This window comes from Sarcophilus harrisii, chromosome 6 (assembly GCF_902635505.1).
Source record: "Sarcophilus harrisii chromosome 6, mSarHar1.11, whole genome shotgun sequence".
In the NCBI taxonomy this organism is placed as follows: Eukaryota; Metazoa; Chordata; class Mammalia; order Dasyuromorphia; family Dasyuridae; genus Sarcophilus; species Sarcophilus harrisii.
This window is the reverse complement of record NC_045431.1, coordinates 115,559,558-115,578,662: the sequence shown is the minus strand read 5'-3', so window position 1 is coordinate 115,578,662 and position 19,105 is coordinate 115,559,558. Positions and strand designations below refer to the sequence as shown.

Below are 19,105 nucleotides of genomic sequence, written 5' to 3'. Positions count from 1 at the left end.
TGTGGTAGTCATGACAGTTTGTTATCTGTCAAATACCAATGACTTGATCTTGTTACTAACTAGAAGATTAGAGACTGTGACTTCATCACCACTTGATGTGTTAGTAGCAGAGAGAAATAGTAGTAACATTCTTTGGAGTTTTATTTAATGTGAAATGATTCTGTGGATTTCTTCAAGTTAGATATGAGTACTGGAGACTCCCATATATCTATTATCATCTTTGTTCTAATCAAACTGAGCAAAAGAAACTTTATAGATCTTACGCTTTAGAAATTGAAATTTTTGAAAATCTCTTTGAGGATAACCCTGCCTCTGGATATGGGGAAAGTCTGTGAGGGAAAAAGAAAGCCCTAGGTATTCCCTAAACTATCTCCCTGCAATATAGGAGGCAATTGGGTCCCTAATGTTTGAAATAGTCATTTAACAGAGTGCTCACGAGGTCTCACCCTCAAGTTGTGTTCCTGCATATATAATTACTCTAGTAACAAAGTTTTTAAAGAGGGGAAATGGAAGAGAAATAAGCATTTATTAAGTATCTACTATGTGCCCAAACTGGGCTAAATATAAATATTATCTTATTTGATCCCATGTGAGATAGGTACTATTATATTCCTATTTTACAACTGAAGAATTAGAGACAACACACGTAGGTAGCTTCTTAATCTGGATTTGAACTTGGGTCTTCCTTATTCCAGGCTCATGCTCTATCCACTATATTTGTCTCTAAACAAGAAACATTATCTCAGATTTAGATGGCATGTCTAGAATACTCACTACAATATTTCATGAATATATGCATTTTCTTGTGGGGTTCTTTTCTCCATGCATATAGACTGTTCATTATCTTATAACTTCATGCAGTGTGCCCCCAAATTTATCATCTAATGGAGGAGTGGTGAAACTTTTTCTTCCAAGGGCCATTCGGATATCTGTAACATCATTCATGGGCCATACAAACTTATCAACTTATAGGACTCAAGCAGTGGGAAGTTGGGGTACCTAGCTTTCAGGTCATCATGCCTTAGCAAATGATTTTGCAGGCCTCATGGGCCAGATGTTCCCCACCATGGGCTTAGGCAGGCTGGTTCTTCAGTAACAGCCATCTGGCTTCATCACTGACTGGTGATCAGTACCATTCTAACTCAGTAGGACTTTGTATTTCACTGAATCCTTTTGGGACAGGTGATAAAGTGTCAGGTCTGCAATCAGAAAGACCGAATTTAAATTTGATACTTTCCACATATTTGACCATGGCAAAAAAAGTGGGCAAGTCACTTAACCCTGTTTGCCTCGATTCCTGATCTGTAAAATGAGCAAGAGAGGAAATAATAAACTGCTCTCCCATATTTACCAAGAAAACCCCAAATGGGGTCACAAAGAGTTAGACAACAAAAGCAACAACAAATACTCTTGAGGACCACCCATGTTGAAGCATCAGTATAGGAATTTGAAGGCTATCCAACATAGTTTTAGTGCAGGTCTAAAGAGCTCACATTAAATTAAAAACAAAAAGCCACACTTAAATGTTCTTAATTAAAATAGGAAAACTATAAATGCTCTGCTGTGAAGAATCAGAGGCAATGAAGCACTGAGCACAGTGTTTGGCACATAAGGGGCACTTAATAAATGTTTATTGATCAGCTGCCTGACAATGACTCTAACTTACCAGTGAACATAATTTTAGTACCTTTAAGTAGGAGTTATGGAAAATTATCCATTCGTGTTCTAGTTTGTTCTACTGGCAAGGATAATCATTCCATTCAGCTCACAGGAGATAATGTATTAAAAGTACTTTGCAAATGCTGAAGCACTATGTAAAGAGTTATTATTTCCTGCTTAGTAACCTGAGACCCACTATAAAAGGAGAAAGTTGGACATGGTAGTCTCTAAGGAGCTTTCTAACTCTGAATCCAGGTATTCTTGATGAAGCCAGCTTACTAGCCTCTTCTTTTATATCTCATTAAATTAAAAAATGAGTTAATAAAAATATCCTGAAGTGGCATTTGGTTAACAACAACAACAAAATAATGTAATCTTGGAGAGTGTCTAAAACAGAGGTGTGAAACATGTGACTTGTAACCTGCAACATTCCCAAGTGTGGGCTGACTATATGAAAATGTGACTGAAAAATATTTAGCAAAATAAGTAAAATACAGTAGAACATTGATAATAGTACATTTTAAAATTTAAGTCAATATAGACCCGCAAAGATCCTTATGTATGTGACCTCCATTTATATTTGAGTTGAATTATAAATTCCCAAGTTGTGCATCATATTAATTCCTGATACAAAGTCAATACTTTAACAAATTTTCAATGTTTCCAGGTTATAATTTTTACCTAATTTCCATCTGCCTTTTGCTCTTCTTAGTGGTACATTTTCAGGTCCTGAGAACTAATCTTCTGATTAATTCTATGTTATTGCTGAGTTTTGTCTCATTCTAGATTACTTCATGAACTTTGTCCATAAGGTTTTCTTCACAAAGATACCAAAGTAGCTTGCCATCTCCTTCTCCAGTGTATTCCCATTTTACAAATGAGGAACTGAGGCAAATAAGGATTAAGTGACTTGACTAAATGTTAAAGAGGCTTACTCTAGTGACTCTAGTTAAGAGTCTTTGATGGATTTTAACTCAGATATTCCCAGGTCCAGGGCTCTGTCCAATGCACCATCTCTTTGTAATCTATACTCTATTCTCCTTTCTGTACTTCTACCCCTCCGTCCCATGACTGAATTCTTTCTCACCCTGGAACTCTACCATGCAGGCTGTTCCCTTGGAGAGTTCCTTCTGGGGCCTTCATCTTGGGGATGAGGCCTGACTTCATTCTTCTTCCAAATGTACTTCTTACTTTCTGACTTCACTATGATGGACTCTGTGTGAGTTGCTTCCTATCTTTTGTTCTCCCTGATTTTCAGTTCTCTTTTATGTACTGTCTTCCTCCCTTAGAATGTAAGCTTCCTGAGAGCAGGTTTTTTCCTCTTGTATTTTTATTCCTGACACTTTTAGCACAGTACCTGGCATGGTGTAAGGGCTTAATAAATGCTTGTTGTCAGTCAGTTTATGCTTTGGTAAAACCTGCATTCTCCTTTGGCACCTCATCATTCTTTTCTGATATTCATTTAACTATTTTTAGTCCTTATTCATTGTTTTGTCCTCTCTTTTACTTATTTGTCTCTTTCTGAGAAATTTTTTTTCCTCTTTTCTAGACATGAGTTTTTGCTTTGTTTTGTTTTGTTTATCTGTCTTTAAAATGTCTCCCTCTTCTCTTCTGGGACTCTCTCTGCTCCACCTTTATAATATCTCCCATTGATCATCCCCTCATTCTGTCTCTTGCATCCATCTGTTTCCTTGCTTCCTTGTTTCCCCTCCATGTTCCTTCCCCCTGATACTTTCTTTATTTTGTCATTCTACTTTCTCATATGTTCCATCTGTTTCGTCCTTTAGCTTTCTCTTCTCCTCCCTTTCTTTTGTTTTTATTTCTCCCTTCTTTCTGATTCCTGCATTACATTTCAAATTTTTTTTTGTAGCAAATCCTCAAACTAAAAACAGCTTAGTCTGGAAATATTCAATGAAAAAAAGGATTCACTCTTAACCTTGGAAAGCTTCTTATGTTGTATTTATAGTAAATGGAATAACAAATAAATAATGTTCTCTTTTATCTATCTTTATTACCTCCCTCCCTTTCATTCCTTCCCTTCTCCACCAAGCTGGCCCTTGCAGCAAAAAGGTGGTTTTTAGGAGAAATAGACCATAAGCCTTTTACTCTTCTGGGGCAATAGAACTCCCATCTTACACTTACCAATTTATCATGTCCAAAATATTTTGGGGAGGCTGTTAAGTACCAAGGAATTGAAAATAATTTACTCATACAATCTCTTTACACACTGAGAATGTGCAATACAAAGGCTTTTTTCCCCTGTTGTCATCCACTTTGACCTTGCTCTAGCATCTGACACTGTTAGTTACTCCCTCTATTTGAACCCTTCCACTTTTCTTGGCTTTCAAGATATTACTGTCTTGATTTGATATCTTTCTGACTCTTCAAAGATGAGTGTTCTTCAAGGCTCTTCTTTCTGCCTTCTTCTGCTTTCTTTTTTCACCTGCCAACTTATCCTCTCCCAGATTTTTCTATTATTACCTGTATGCAGATGATACCCCAATTTCTATTTCCAATCTTGACCTCCCTTGACTCCCCAGTGAAGTACTTATCATTTGTCAGGCACTGTGCTAAATGTCAGGTACATACATACAGGCCCTGCCTTCAGGAATTCTCATCTCAGGGAGAGATGACATGCAAATAACATATTTAGGGGAACCTGTCTTTTTTGCACAAGAAGGGAATTGAAGCAAAGGGTAAGAAACTCAGCTCTATAGGTTTGATAATATTGATAATTATTTGCTGGTTAAATCAAAAACCAATGATCTCATTTAATTGTTGATTTAACCTTAAATGGAAAAGAAATGATTAGGTATAATTTGGTTAATGTTTAAATAATATCTCCATTGTATATTTTCCTAGTCAAAGCCTGAACATACACAACTTGCTAAAATTCATTATCTTCTTCAATTTTATGAGAGATCTTAAGTTAATGGTGACTTTGGTTAGTTTAGCAACTAGGTCTATATCAGAAATTCTTGAATGATTCTTCTTTGAAACTTTTTCCTTAGGGGCAGCTAGATGATGCAGTGGATAGAACACAAGCTCTGAGTTCAAATATTACCTCAGACACTTAACACTTCCTAGCTATGTGACCCTGGGCAAGTCACTTAACCCTCGCCTCAACAACAACAACAAAAAACACAAAAAAACCCAAACTTTTTCCTTTAAAGAGTTGCCTATATCATTGAGAGATTAAATTATGTGTTTACAGTAATACAGTCAGTATGGGCAAGAGGCTGAATCGGAATATAGTTCTTCATGGCTGTGAAAACAGTGCTCTGTCCTACACACGATAGGAACCTTTAGTGCCATTAATCACCACCTCTGTATCCTAGTCTTTTCCTCCCCAAGAAAAAAATCTAAAGAAAGGATAGTGTCCCTTTAAGGAACATTCCTATTATCTCCTTCTGCTTTTAAAAGTAATCCAGAATATTTTTGAATTAGCATCAGAGATTTTTAGCTCAAAGGGATTCTAAGAGCTCCCAGCCTTTTCATTCTATATATAAGAATACAGTGGGTTGATGATAAGTGACTCGGCCAAAGTCATCCAGGTAAAAAGGGACAGAAGTCAAATGTGAATTTAGGACTTTGGACTGCATTCCATCCTTTACCAGCCACCTGGCAAGGTAGGCATCTTTGCTGAAGCTCAGTATGGAGCCTTGTTGCAGAGGGACATCATTTTACATGCTAGCCTAGTGCTTGGGACAAAGTAGGTACTTAATAAATGGTAACTGATTCATTATAATCTTGGTTTTTTTTTTTTCTGTTTTCTAGGTATGTACTGCTTCTTTGATAAGATTTTCTAAAAACCAGAATTAGTCTAACAACTGTAGACATACTGCTTTGCACCCATTTGGCTGTCTGGTGCTTAAAGAGTAAAGAAGAAGGGGAATAATTATAACAGGTTAAAAAGGAATTTGTGTGTGTGTGTGTGTGTGTGTGTGTGTGCATGTGCCATTTTCCCTTTCTTAAGGAAACTCTTAAGGGGAACTTCCTTTTAAATTTCATTTTGGTCCATAGTGAGTAGATGATGTCTAGAAAAAAACCAAAAAGGATAGTTGAGGAATAATTTAAAAAGGGAGACATGGATAGATGTGGGCATGGATATATCATAGTAGAGATGAGGGACAAATAGGGGAAGGCAAAGGAAGGCTGGATGCTTAGGGGAAAATGTGGAGGGAAAACAGCAATGACAGCTAAATGCAACTACATTTTTTTCTAAACAAAATGATCCTGTGTTTAAGAAAAAATAGCAATAGCCCAAGAATTCTATCAGCCTCAATCATTTTAATCTTTAAAGATCTGACAGGCCAGCAGCACACAACTCTGTGCCCACTGGAGCTTTTTAAACCTCTGCTCTGCCATACAATTGTTTCCCCTTGCTCAGTATCTCTTACCTCCTTCATTGTCCTTGCTATCTGTGCATAGAGTCTCCATGGCTACATCACATCCTGCTCCTCTCCACCCAGGCTGGCAAACACAATGCCAGCCGTTTGGGTCCAGTGTACATCTTCCATTGCTATTGCAGAGGCCAGGGCAACCCTCTGTCAAAATAGACAAAGAACAACATCACAAGTGATTTAAGTATTGAAAGAATTCCCAACTTCATATGAACAAATAAGGGACACTTACTGGGAACAGGCCTTTATAAACAGCACAAATACTGTAATTGCACATGGATAGAAACAGCAACGGTCCCTACATAATCTAGGTCTTAACCAAGTGGCATCTTTGATTGGCCTGACACTTGAGACACCACTTACCTGTGTGGGATGGAAATATATGTAACAATCCTCTAAATACCTGCAGGCCAGACAAAATTAAGTTTATTTTATTTCCCTTAGTAAAGCAACAAGGTTAACTGAACAGGGTGAAATAATTTCCAAACCAGCATAATTTCCGTATCCTTATTTGAGATTTGGAATGTATGGCAAGCATTAGTATTACTTGCTAGGAAAGGCCTTCTTGGAAGTACCTTGTTGCTTTCAACAGATCTTCTAATTTCAAAAGCATGAAAGTGGGCATGAGCATATGAATGATGTTAAAAGAGAATGTTAATTTTATCTGGTCTCAGAGTTGCCGTATATTCATGTGAAATTACAGTGCGTTCAATAACTGCACAAAGTATAGGCCAGTTGTAATGACTATACTTTATGCCCAAAGTACATTCCTTTTCACAGAATAAGCAAAGCCCAGGAAATAGTGAAGCAGCTTTAGCATCTATTCTAACAAACATCAGGATTCAGGCTGCATACGGATGGGACAGAACCGACAGGATTTCCAACTAAATGTAATAGCTATGCGTATTTGATTACTTAGGACGGACAAAATGAAATACCATAAGGACCACAATAAAACATTGATAGACTGAACAAAAACACGGTAGTGACGTGCTTCAAGACAGATAGCAGAAAGTGATATTTTGTGACAATCTCCCTAAGGCTTTTTGTGCTGTTACCTTTATATCCTATCTTGTCTGCTTTTATGGGCAAGGAGGGAAAATTTGGGAAACAATTAAAATAATTTAATATATCCAAAATCTATAATTGTCTCAGTCTAACATTACATAATAAGAAACAGTTTTTTGCCAATTTCTACTGATGATATCCGGCATGCAGCCAACATGAGCCGTGTATGAGGATGACACTCAGGCAGATTCTGGTATTCTTATCCTTATGAGTGTGATAAGACACTGACAAAAGCAAGGACAGAAATGGCACTAAAGTCCTAATAATAAGTGGCTATCGATTAAGTCTCTAGGAAAACACAGTTGTCGATAACTTTATACAAGATAGAAATAAAAATATTTAGTGCAGCAGGTTATGATTATTGTTGCTAATTATTATGTTTGTGTGGGAGTGAATGGGTATTACATCAAACACTCCATTATCTTTGCCAATTAGAATACTGCCCTTGTTTAGAAGAGAAAGATAAAATTTCAGATGTTAAGATAAGCTGTTAAAGAGATTTTTACATCTGAAGTCTCCTTTAAGAGAATTACTATGAACTCCCCATCCTATGTAACTTGAAATATCTTTGAGAAGACACTTGTCTCTTAAGAATATTAGTAACAGAAAAAAGGGGGTTCTGAAAGTCTCTTGCGGCAAGGAGGAATGAAATTAGCCTTATGGATACCAACAGGTCAAGCTAAGATTAATTTTGCTGCTTCTTTTCTTTCAGGCAGTTACCACCTATATTTATGAATTATATAATAGGTATAAAAGGCTAATTTTTCTACTGAACATGATGGGATATTTTTGGTGGTTATTTTGTTTTGGAAGAAAATGAAATAATTTAGGTGCCCTATTGACACAGAGGTGCAGTGGCTGATTGCATGCACACATGTGTTATTGTATGAAAGCCTGGATATTGCCATGAATATTGCCATATTCTAATGAAAAGCACAAAGAAGGAATAGAAAGTACATAATCTGAGAAGGGGAAAGAGGGTTTTTTAATCTCAATTTTTAAATTAACATTTATCTATTTCTACAGTAGCTGAAGACGTGAGAATCTGCTATTTTGTTCTGGCCATTCATTTTTTTGGTATGATGTGTCCAATATCAATACCAAGTACAACTGACAGTTTTAATGTGACTCATAAAGACAAAATTGCCTTTGTATCTTCAAACTTTTAGAAAAATAAATAATCCAGAATATCTGGATGGATTTTCCCTTGATAATCATATTTATATAGAGATATATTTATATACATATATTGATCAAAATTTTATTTCAATTTGATAGTTTCTTATTCTAGAGCATAAGATTCAAGAGGCATGTATTTTCTAAATGAAGTATTTAAAATTAAATTGTCAATGACAGGAGCTAAAGGGGCCAAGAAAATAGCAAATTATCTGTTGTCTTCAGTTTTGATTCCAGTGAAAACTAATGTATTTACATAATGATGCAACTAGTGATATTCATTACTACTAATGTGAGACACAGACACTGAAGTCTTCATACTGTCAATGGGAAGCATTTCACATAATGTGAGCTTGATTTATAATTCATGAAATTATGCATGGAAACAATCTATTTTTTCACACCTAACGCAATATTATATACATATTTTTCTGTATACATAGATATGTATAAAATATATATGTGTATGTGTATGTGTGTGTGTAGACATGTCAACAAAGAGCAAATATACAGTACCTTTAACTATCTTATCCAAATAGTGAGCTTGAGAAATTAAAAAGAAAAAAAAAGAACAGACAGACATTTCAGAAGTGTCACATGGGACAAGGAAAATTTCAGAATTTACATGCAAATCGAGTAGCTGCAGCTGACATGAGACTCACATCACACGACAGAGATGCACTTCATATCTTCTAAAAATGCAATATATTCACTTTTCAGCAAATGTAGTCATGACTCCAGGAAATACTCAGCATTTTAAAGGAAAGGATTCAAGTTAAACCACTGCTATCTTTAAATGATTTGGATTCTCTCCCCTTCCCCCACCTATATATTTGTTTTTAATCATACAGTGACTTTGAGCAAATCAAAACTAAATAAAATGTTCTTGGAAGAATTTTGGTAATTCATACTTATGAAAGGGATGCCTAAAACAAAAAATCAAACTGTAATGGTTAGTTGACTCAAGAAAAAATACTTTAATAAAAAAGTGAAACATGAAAAAATGGTATGAAAAAATACACAAAAAGTCTGTGAGCACATTTGGATTTTGCATAGATTACAACTGGGATGATGCTGTGCCGTGAGTCACTCGTGGTCCTTTTGTTGGGATTGATGCCCTACAGAACTCATTTTGGGAATATTACTCTTGATAGTTCATGTCACAAGAAGCTACCTAAAGCTATCAAGAGGAATTAAATGGAAAAAATAAGACATTTATTGATGCTCAAAGCTGCACCTGTTTCCTTCCAAGCAATTTCCTGCGAATTTACGTTGGCTTTTGCTTCTCCTTGCCAGTAAATATAAATACATTAGTGCCCATCTCTTTAATCAATGCTGCCATCAAACACAGGCTTATGAAAAGCCCTCAATGTCTTTGTTCTGTCAAAAAAAAAAAAAAGGGCTCCCAGATTTGGAACTGGAAGGAATTTTGGAAGTCAGTGATTAAAATTTTATTATTTTATAGATGAAGAAGATGAGACTAGGAGAAAAATGAAGTAACTTGTTCATTTAAGTAACACCTACCTCTTAGGTGTCTAAGGCAAGATCTAAACTCAGTTTTTCCTGACTCCAAGTTTAGCACGTATCCATTGTGCCTCCAGATATTGTCATTCAACAATGTTTAAGCTATTCTTTTTAATTTTAAATCCTTGGCTACTTTTCTTGTTGTTGAACAATATCAGATATTTTTCATCTCTATGGTACTTGGATAGGCAAAGATTATGAATCAGGTTGAAAATCATGGCTCCACTTTGACCAAATGTCAATACTGGTTCCACTTTTACACACACAAACATAAACACACATGAGATGGGCACATGTCTATAGGGTAAAGATTCTTAACTATTTCTTTGTGGTCATGGCTCCCATGGACCTTGGACTCTTTCTAAGGAATCTCATTAAGACTCCTTTTAAGAATATACTTTTTAAATGCATAAAAATAAAATACGTAGAATTACAAAGGAAACTTACTTTTTTGAAATACATTTCTCAAAATATTTAAAAACTAAACAAGTGCTTGGGTCCTAAGATAAGAACCTGTGGTTCAGTGTGTTTGGGAAAAATTGAAAAGGATGACTTACTTCTGAAACAGTTTCCCCCATTTTTTTAGGTGCGTGTTTATATTTCATCAGCAAATTGATTGGAGAAAATATGGAGCTAATAGAGAGATGTGTTTGTTTTGTTCATTTTTTCTTTTTGGAAAATATAAAGGTAGCAGAAAATAGAATTCAATTTCCAAAAAGGAAAATGCCACAGGAACATGTACAGTTTCAAAAAGTGAGGCAGACCTGCAGTCTCTTTCATTTGATCTACTTGTCATATTGAAGAAATGATTATTTGTAGGAAATTTCTTTCCTTATACTTTCTTCTGATATTCTCAAATACCATGGCACAATAATGGTTAATTTTTCACATTAAAATATAATTTTAGAGAACTTTTAATTCAACTCAACTAGTAAGATTCTAAGCCATTTTCATCAGGGATTATTTGGTTTGGTTGGTGAATGGTCATAATACTGAGTAAGCCAATACTTTGTTTTATTTTTGGGTCATGAAAACTTTAGACATTTCAACCAGCATGAATTCTGTATAATAATTCTAACTTAGATGAATTGCTTGTTAGGGAGGAATAATCTGCTGCCACTCTATGGGCCTGAATTTGGCACATCTTTAATTAAACAAAACAATGGGCCAAATTATGTGAGGGTGTGTCAGGGTGGAGGTTAGTGAAGGAGGAATTGTGATAGGAATGGCATGGTCCTCTCAAAAGAACCAGACCATAAAATTTATTTCAAGCAGATGGCAAAATGAAATTAAAATCAATTCAGATGCTGGAAAAACATGTTAGGCAAACAAATAAAAGTTCAGTTACAAGAAAAAAAATAATTGCAGTGTAGAAAAAACACTGAGAATCATTGCTTGCACTTTAGATACTGTTGACCAGTAGCTTAAAACTAAGAAGGAGAGGAAAGCCTTATTTTAACTTTGAGGAGAAACATTTCTGATCCTATTATTCCAAGACAGGTTAAGGATAATGACAAGGTTAAAAGTGACTGAGTTGCACAAGTTACACATAATTATTTAAAATGATAAAGGTAAAGATAAAAATAAATAATTATATAAAGCACCAGAGAAAATGATAAGAAAAAAGAATAAGTGTATTTTAGGAAGGCATTAAGGAACAGTAATTATAAAATATATATTAAAAATTAATAGAAGCAAACATATTTGTAAAAATGCACCACAATTTACCCCAAAAAATCATCTTGAAAAAAGGAAAAGCACATTTTTACCTGACACTTCAAAAGGGTCTTTTCCTCTGTGATAACAAATATATCACTATACCAACACTGTATTTAAAACAGGTACTCAGAAGCATATTATTGCATCTGGTCTGAAATAGATTATATTTGAAAAACAATTTATCTTGAAAAGATTAGACAATTTTTTTTCCATTAGAAATGTTCTCTATGGAAAAAATGAAGGATATAAACCATTACTAATTTCCATTAAAGATTTAAGAAAATTAAGGCATTCATGTTTTAAGTTTAATGAGATGTGACAACAAAGGAGACCTGAAATCAGATCCCTTATTTCAGTCTGAATAACTGCTTCACACTAGTCAGAAGAAAGAGATCTCTGTTTCTGTGAAACAAAGCAATTAAGCCAGGTTAAGATGGTCCATGCCTCTAATCCCAGTTACCAGGGAGGCTAGATGTTGTATCTCATGAACTCAGATTTTCTGACTGGAACGGGCTTTGGAGATTAGGTGTGTGCACTAAGTCTTGCAACAGTGAGTTGACATTCCTTCTTTCCTTCCACCCAGGACATATGTAGGGAACACCAGATTGCCTGGAGAAAGATAAACTAGCCCAAGTCAAAACTGGATTATATAGTTCAATAAGTAGTGGGATCAGACCTATGAAAAATTCCTGCAATTCTAGCTAGGCCAAGATGAGGAGATAAAATGTTTAGAAAAACAACAATAAAAACTAAGTAAAAAGACTTTCTTAGATATTAAAAAGTGTTTACCACCTTTTGAGAGGGCTTAGTCATGATAACAGGATTAGGTATCTTCCATTGGGGAAGGGTTGCTGGATAAGTTTTGAAATATCAACAAAGACTCAACAAATGAAACAGTTCATTTTGAGTTATAGCTTCTTGACTTTAGAATGTTTTCAGTATACAAGCCTCGTTATAACATGAAAAATTGGAGCAATCATCCTGGGAGCCACAAACTACTCAGATTCATTGGGAATCCCCATTTTGTGGATGGAAGAGAGGATGGACTATGACTCCAAGAGGCAATAAATGTGGCATCTGTTGCTTAGGGAAAAAAAAAACAAACTTTACACATTAATATTATCTAAACAATCCATAACTTAGCTTTTCTGTGCTTTTAGCACTGAGGTAAAAATTTCTAATACCCTAAGGATGATCCTATACAGTACCTTTCTATCAATTTTCATTCTTCTCTTATCAAGTATAAGCCAGAATTGGTCTTTTTTGAGGCACTAAGTAAAGGAGATTGTTTCTCATTGTCTTATTTCATCACCATAGGCTCTCATTCGTCTCAGTGCTGCTGGTTCTCTGGGTTTCCCTGCTTTGCCAAACACTTCTGTTTGCCCCAAAGGCAAACCCTCCCCTAGTACTTTGGAAAAATATTTTAAACATTCCTGCCTAGAGACCACCTTATGGAAAAGCAACAAATGTAACAAACCACAGCCCATTATAAAACCCTCCCTGGTTTACTCTTATGTTTTGCTAAAGCAGCTAGAATTAGATATTTGTGAGGTAGATCAAACTGCACCATCTATTTTTGTACTGGTGGGATGGTTAACAAATTAACAAATCAGGCTGAAAATGTGGGAAAAGACTAAATTCAACACTTGAGTTTGGAGGAAGTAAGTAGTCTGTGAGCTAGAAAATGAAATTAACTTGAAATACAAACAGGTTAATACAAGCCAGCCTTCTGGCTGGGGTGTTTTCAGTAAAGTCAGATCACTTTTATAATGAGAGAGATACAAACAAGTTCTGAAAAGCTAAACCTCTGGGAGGTTGGAAAAAAGCAACGATTAAGACCATAAAGCTGAAGAATAAAACTAGGGAAATGAAAAGATTTAGCAGGGGGAGTAAATGAAAACAAGAGATGAAAAGTCATTTCAGTAGATTTAGAAACAAAGCACAAGGAGCTGTTGCTGGGTTGGCATGCCAAAGATTTAAAACAAGGCAAGAAGAGTGAACATATTTCTGAAAGAAGCATGATCTCTGGAGTTCTGTGTGTAATTGGGATAATCACCAATTCTCTTCCCGCTACCTCATTCTTGGGGGAAAAACCCACTTGCATAAACCTAAGGAAGAAGCTGATGCAAAACATGTCAGTGCTGTGTACTCTAGTCAGGTCATGAGGGAGCAATCCAAATGGTTTGGCAGGGAATAGATATTGCTGATGTTCCTGGTAATGAACTATGCATACTCTCCCCACTGCCAACATTGTACTTGGGTGGAGCCTGTGAACCAGTATAATATTTTCACTAGGCTACTGAATTGGCTTCTGGATGTTAGGATCAACAGAAGCAAACATACACCAAAGCTACAACATTAGTAATAGTTCTCAGGATAATTGCTACAATAAAGTCTGAGATACCTATCTTCAGAAGTCAATCAGCTGAGCTCATAACAAAATCAAGTATCTCTCACCATGACTGTTGCCACAAAGCCCTTCAAGGGGAGGAGGGGAAATTTTTATCTAGCACTGTATGTTTCATCATGCTATATAATATGAACTTTAAAAAATGATTCCCATTAGTATCTCATTAAAGACATAAGTAGGTATTGTTCTCAGATAATTCATGTACAAGTTCCTGTGGTATGACAGAAAAGCAACAGTCTGCAAATAAGTGTATATTAAATCCATTCATTCTAATCAGTCCCTGTTTAAATCAGCATGAGCAGCATACCCATTGATTTGATGTTCCTTAATTGGTGCTCACTGCACTGTTTTATTACTGATTACCCTGTCATAAAGGATTATAGCAGTGACATAATTTTAAATACTGTAAAACAATTTCATATTCTTATTAGTTTATTCAGGTCCTTTAAATGTGTTTTCACTCACTATAATATTCCTTCTTCGGTGAGGATAAAATGTTCCAACTGTTCTATTTGGGACTTTAATTTGCATATGATAACAAGAATGAAGTGTCAATGTAGAAACAAGTTGGTTTAAAAAAAAAAAATAACATTTTCCTCTCATTCATTCAACAAATGAACACAAACTCTTAAATGCAGAGAGTTTTTTTTGTTTTTGTTTCATAGATGGTCCATAATAATATTCACATAATAGGTATCTAACAAATAGATGAATAAAAAGTCTTTTGGTGAAAACAGTACAATTTTTGGTATATGAGTGTAATAGAATATTAATATATTGTAAGAAACTGGGAGAATAGGAATACAGAAAAACATGAAAAGGCACATATGCATTGATGAAAAATGAAATAAGGAGAATCAGAAAGACGTACACATGTATATGTGTATATATCTATAATTGTATCTATATATGCATATAAATTAACAACAGCATTGTAAATGGAATGAACAGTAACCACAGAAAATTAAATTGAATGCTGTAATTAAGAAATAACCAATCTTGACTCTGAAAAAGAGAAAGAAAATGCATCTTCTTCCCTTCTTTGTGGAAGCTGGGAACAATGAGTGTGAAACATCTATATATATATATATATATTTTCAGACTATATATTGGTTATTAATTGCCTTTTTCTTTTTCTTTTTCATCTTTTGTTATAAAGGATGATTTCCTGGAGAGAGACAGAAATATAGGGAAGGATATATTGAGAAATGAAAGTGGTATAAAAATAACCAAATTTGAAAAAAAAATTCCTGTTGGATTAAATTTTGTTTATTCAGGTACTTAAATACATTTATTGGATACAAAGCATTGTACTAGATGAAAGAGGATAAAAGTTGAAAACAAACTCTGCCCTGACAATATTTAATCTTGTAGGAGGAAGGTGAGGGATATATACAGATAAATATGACATAAATCAAAGAAGAGTAAAAGATAAATGTGAAAGGTTATGAAATTAGAACAAAAATTCCTGATGTGAAATATTGCATTTTAACCTATTTCAGTGAGAAGACTTACTTGTTAAGTTACTTATCACAATATCATTAACTTCTTTTTAAACATGTAGAGGTATATAAATACTGTAGAAGTTTTTTTTTTGACATAATTTAGCTTTACTGACTGTGCTTATTCAAAGAAGACCCTTTCCATAGGAAAAAGTATTATACCAACATAATCTGAAATAATGAACTCTGTCCCAAACTCCAACTCATTTTCACATGGAAGGTAGACAAGGTATGAGATAGGGAATTGATCTCTAATTTCATTGGTTATAGGGATATATTAGGGTTATATTCCTCAGGTGAGGAAGCTTGTCTACCAAAGAAGGTTGGTACTTTGCATCTTTTAATCTTGGACAGTTGCCTAGAACAAAGTCATGTTCTCAGCTCTGAAAATGCTCAATTGAACATTAAAATGGTAGCAATTGCTTGGGAGAAAAAAGGGCAGAAACATGAGCAACTATTTGTTGAAACTGATATATTACATGAGATTGGGTAATCTCACAGTGAGAATGTATATAGGGCTATGGTGAAAAAGTTTAATAGTGAGTTTCACACAATGGAGAGATCTGTGAATATTCAACAGAAAGGAGACTACTATTAATGTGACATTAATTTTGTGGTATATTCTGCAGATAGAATAATTTCACCCTATTTGCACAAAGTATTTCAGTAAACAAAATACTTTTAAGTTTTTCACATTTTGATATATGGGTATATACTATTGTAGAAATCTGAGCAAAAAATTTGACTTCATTTTGCTAGACAGAAAAGTATGTGCCCCTGAAGCACACTCTGATCTGGGAATTAAGCTAACCAAATAAGTCTTATCACTAGGACATTCTGAAATATGATATAAATCCTTCTTATCCTGAATATAAATAAACCTTCAGAAATCTCAGATGTTTGAAAAAAGTACCGGAGCTTTAGAAAATGCTATAGTGGGTTTATTGCCCTCACAAATGTATCCACAGGAAACCAGATATCTGTTGATTTGATCAAGAACAAAGGGACAATTTCCTTGTCTACAAATACAATAGAAAGAGTCCAGTTAGGAAAATTAATGCCTGAGACACGTTTATAAGCCAAGCTAACACTGTATATATAGACATACAATTTACCAGCCCCATAATTCTTTCCCCTAGTCTGACAACCTCTTTACACATAACTGGAAAATAATGAATGAAAATCAATAATCTTTTTGCTTAACCCTGGAATAAAGTATAACTTGCCTTAGGGAAGTAGAGGAGTAGTTGTTTCTAAAGCTTAGTTATTTGGAGTAGATTTGCCTTGTCTATAATCTTCAACTAAAGTTGCTTCTCATGCACAAACCAGAGGCTAACCTTCTCTGCTTCCTTTATGAGTTGCCATCTTAGGTCTACAAGCTGTTGTGATTAATGTGTGTGTATACAGTTGGCTTTAAGTTAATGTTCATTGACAGAAAACTGAAGGGAACCATTTTTTGGAAGAGAAATATATAACAATTCTTATATATCCCTGAAGAGTAATAATAATAAAAATCTTTTCATATAGCTAGTGCCAGAATCATTATTTCCATTTTAAGGATAAGGAAATTAAAACTTGGAAAAGTTCTGTAGTCTATTCATATTTGCATATACTCAATTTTCTGATGTGGTGCAGTGGGTAGAATTCCAACTAGAGTCAGGAAGATTCATCTTCCTGGGTTCAAATTCAGCCTCAGCACCTATGAGTTGTATGACTCTGAGTAAGTCACTTTACCTATTTACTTCAACTTTCCTCATCTATAAAATGGGTTGGAGAAAGAAATAGCAAACTACATTGATATCTTTGTCAAGAAAATCCCAAATTGTATCATGAAAAATTGGATACAACTGAAAATGATTGGACAACAAGAAATGTAACTATGTTAAGACAATTAGAAGCTTTCCTGGGATAATGTTAATTTTTTTTTGCTATTATCCATTGGATTATGCATACACAAATACACATACTTTAAAATCATTATCAAATCAAATCATCGACCTAATCTGTGATGGTAAGGTAGAGGCTATAGTTTAGACCAGGGGTCCTCAAACTTTTTAAATAGGGGGCCAGTTCATTGTCCCTCAGATTGTTGGAGGGCTGGACTATAGTAAAAACAAAAACTTTGTTTTGTGGGCCTTTAAACAGAGAAACTTCATAGCCCTGGGTGAGGGGGATAATCGTCCTCAGGTGCCGCATCTGTCCGGCGGGCTGTAGTTTGAGGACCCCTGGCTTTAGACTGAAGAGAGTCATGGTACAGTAGGAAGAATTTGGATTTTGACTCAGAGGGCCTGCATTCAAATCTGAACTCTGTTACTGAGGGGATCTTTTTCCCTCGTTGGTTCTCAGTTTCCCTAATTTGTAAGATAGAGGGAGGACTGGACTAGATGGCCTCTACATGGTCCCTTTTAGCTTTACATCTGTGATCATTAGAAAAGTTATTAGACTTTTGTCGTGGCCACAGAGAAAGTGAAGGAAAGAAAGGGGTCATTTTTGATAGCAAGTAAGAGGATCTGAAACTTTCAGTTACTAATTTAGAATTCCCTATGACCAAGAAAACCATAGGGGAAATTCTCTGAACCTCCCTCTCTCTGCCAGGAGCAATCAATCAATCAATCAGTCTGTACTATTTATCAAATACTTCCCTATAGGAACAAAGCTAAGGACCTGGGGATACAAGGAAAGGAACTGTCTTCTAGTAGTTTACAATCTAAATAGAAGATTAGACAAATAAAGAGAAGCTGACAAGCACAGAGTGCCTGGAAGATGGGAATTGGAGAGGAGTGCAGGGGTGATGAAGATACCCCTTGTTAGGGAGAGGGCAATGGAAAAATTTACAAAGATGTCCAAAAGCCACATGACTGGTAGGAATGAGGGAGAAAAACTGCTCAGTTCCTTCTTTAAATAGAGGCCCTGGAGTCCTTGGTCCGGGCCTCTAATCAGAGGACTCATGAGATGGGAGCACCAGACAGATTCAATCTTGCTGCATAATGAGATTTTCCAAAGAGAAGTTTCCTGGGGGAGAAAAGCATGATGTACTTGTACTCAGTAGTTTGGCTCCGAGTTGTCAGGTCTCTCTACTCTTTTGCAAGGAAAATTATTCCTGTTCCCACAAAAATCCTCACTTCTTTTCTGGCTCTCCTCTTGACTGAACTCTTCTACTACCATGTACCAGCAGCCTTCTTGCTTTGGAGAATGTCTTCTTCTTAGCATCCTTTTCACCCTGAAAGATCCACCCCCTACTAGGGCTTTTGGGCTCTGATTATGGGCTCTGATTAGTAAGTTTCCTCTGGAGCATCCGTTTTGACTAACTGCCCTCAAAGAATCATGCTTACTCCTTCACTCCTTTCCCAGTTCCTCTCCTGATTAAATAAGTTTCTTTATCATGCTCTCTTTCTCCCCCTTCTTTATTCTCTGTTCCTCTTCTCAGCCTCCACACCTTTAGATCCATTTTATAAACTGTCATTCTATAAATTGTCTATAAATTGACAGTTCCTTGTGGGCAGGGGTAATCTTGCATAGATTTTTATTCCTAGAACTTAGCAAGTGCCTGGAAATGTAATAAGTGTTTTTTGATCTGGCAAAAACCCATGTCCAAGTTTGTGCCAATATGGTTTTTCATTTTGGTAGAACAACAACAACATAAA

General features: G+C 35.4%; 1 protein-coding gene across 5 annotated transcripts in view; it reads right to left on the bottom strand.

Annotated features, from left to right (window-relative positions):
• The window catches only part of LOC100924065 (teneurin-3), a 311,270-nt gene that overhangs the window by 101,913 nt on the left and 190,252 nt on the right, over positions 1-19,105 (bottom strand). For 2 of the 5 annotated variants that reach the window (XM_031943281.1, XM_031943284.1), the window contains exons 11-13: positions 8,823-8,849; positions 7,121-7,141; positions 6,060-6,206 (exon numbers count right to left, since the gene is read on the bottom strand). In XM_031943281.1, coding sequence (XP_031799141.1) covers positions 6,060-6,206; positions 7,121-7,141; positions 8,823-8,849 — 195 coding nt within the window. The remainder of the gene's footprint in view (positions 1-6,059; positions 6,207-7,120; positions 7,142-8,822; positions 8,850-19,105) is intronic. The other 3 variants (XM_031943282.1, XM_031943283.1, XM_031943285.1) reach the window with 3 other exon arrangements.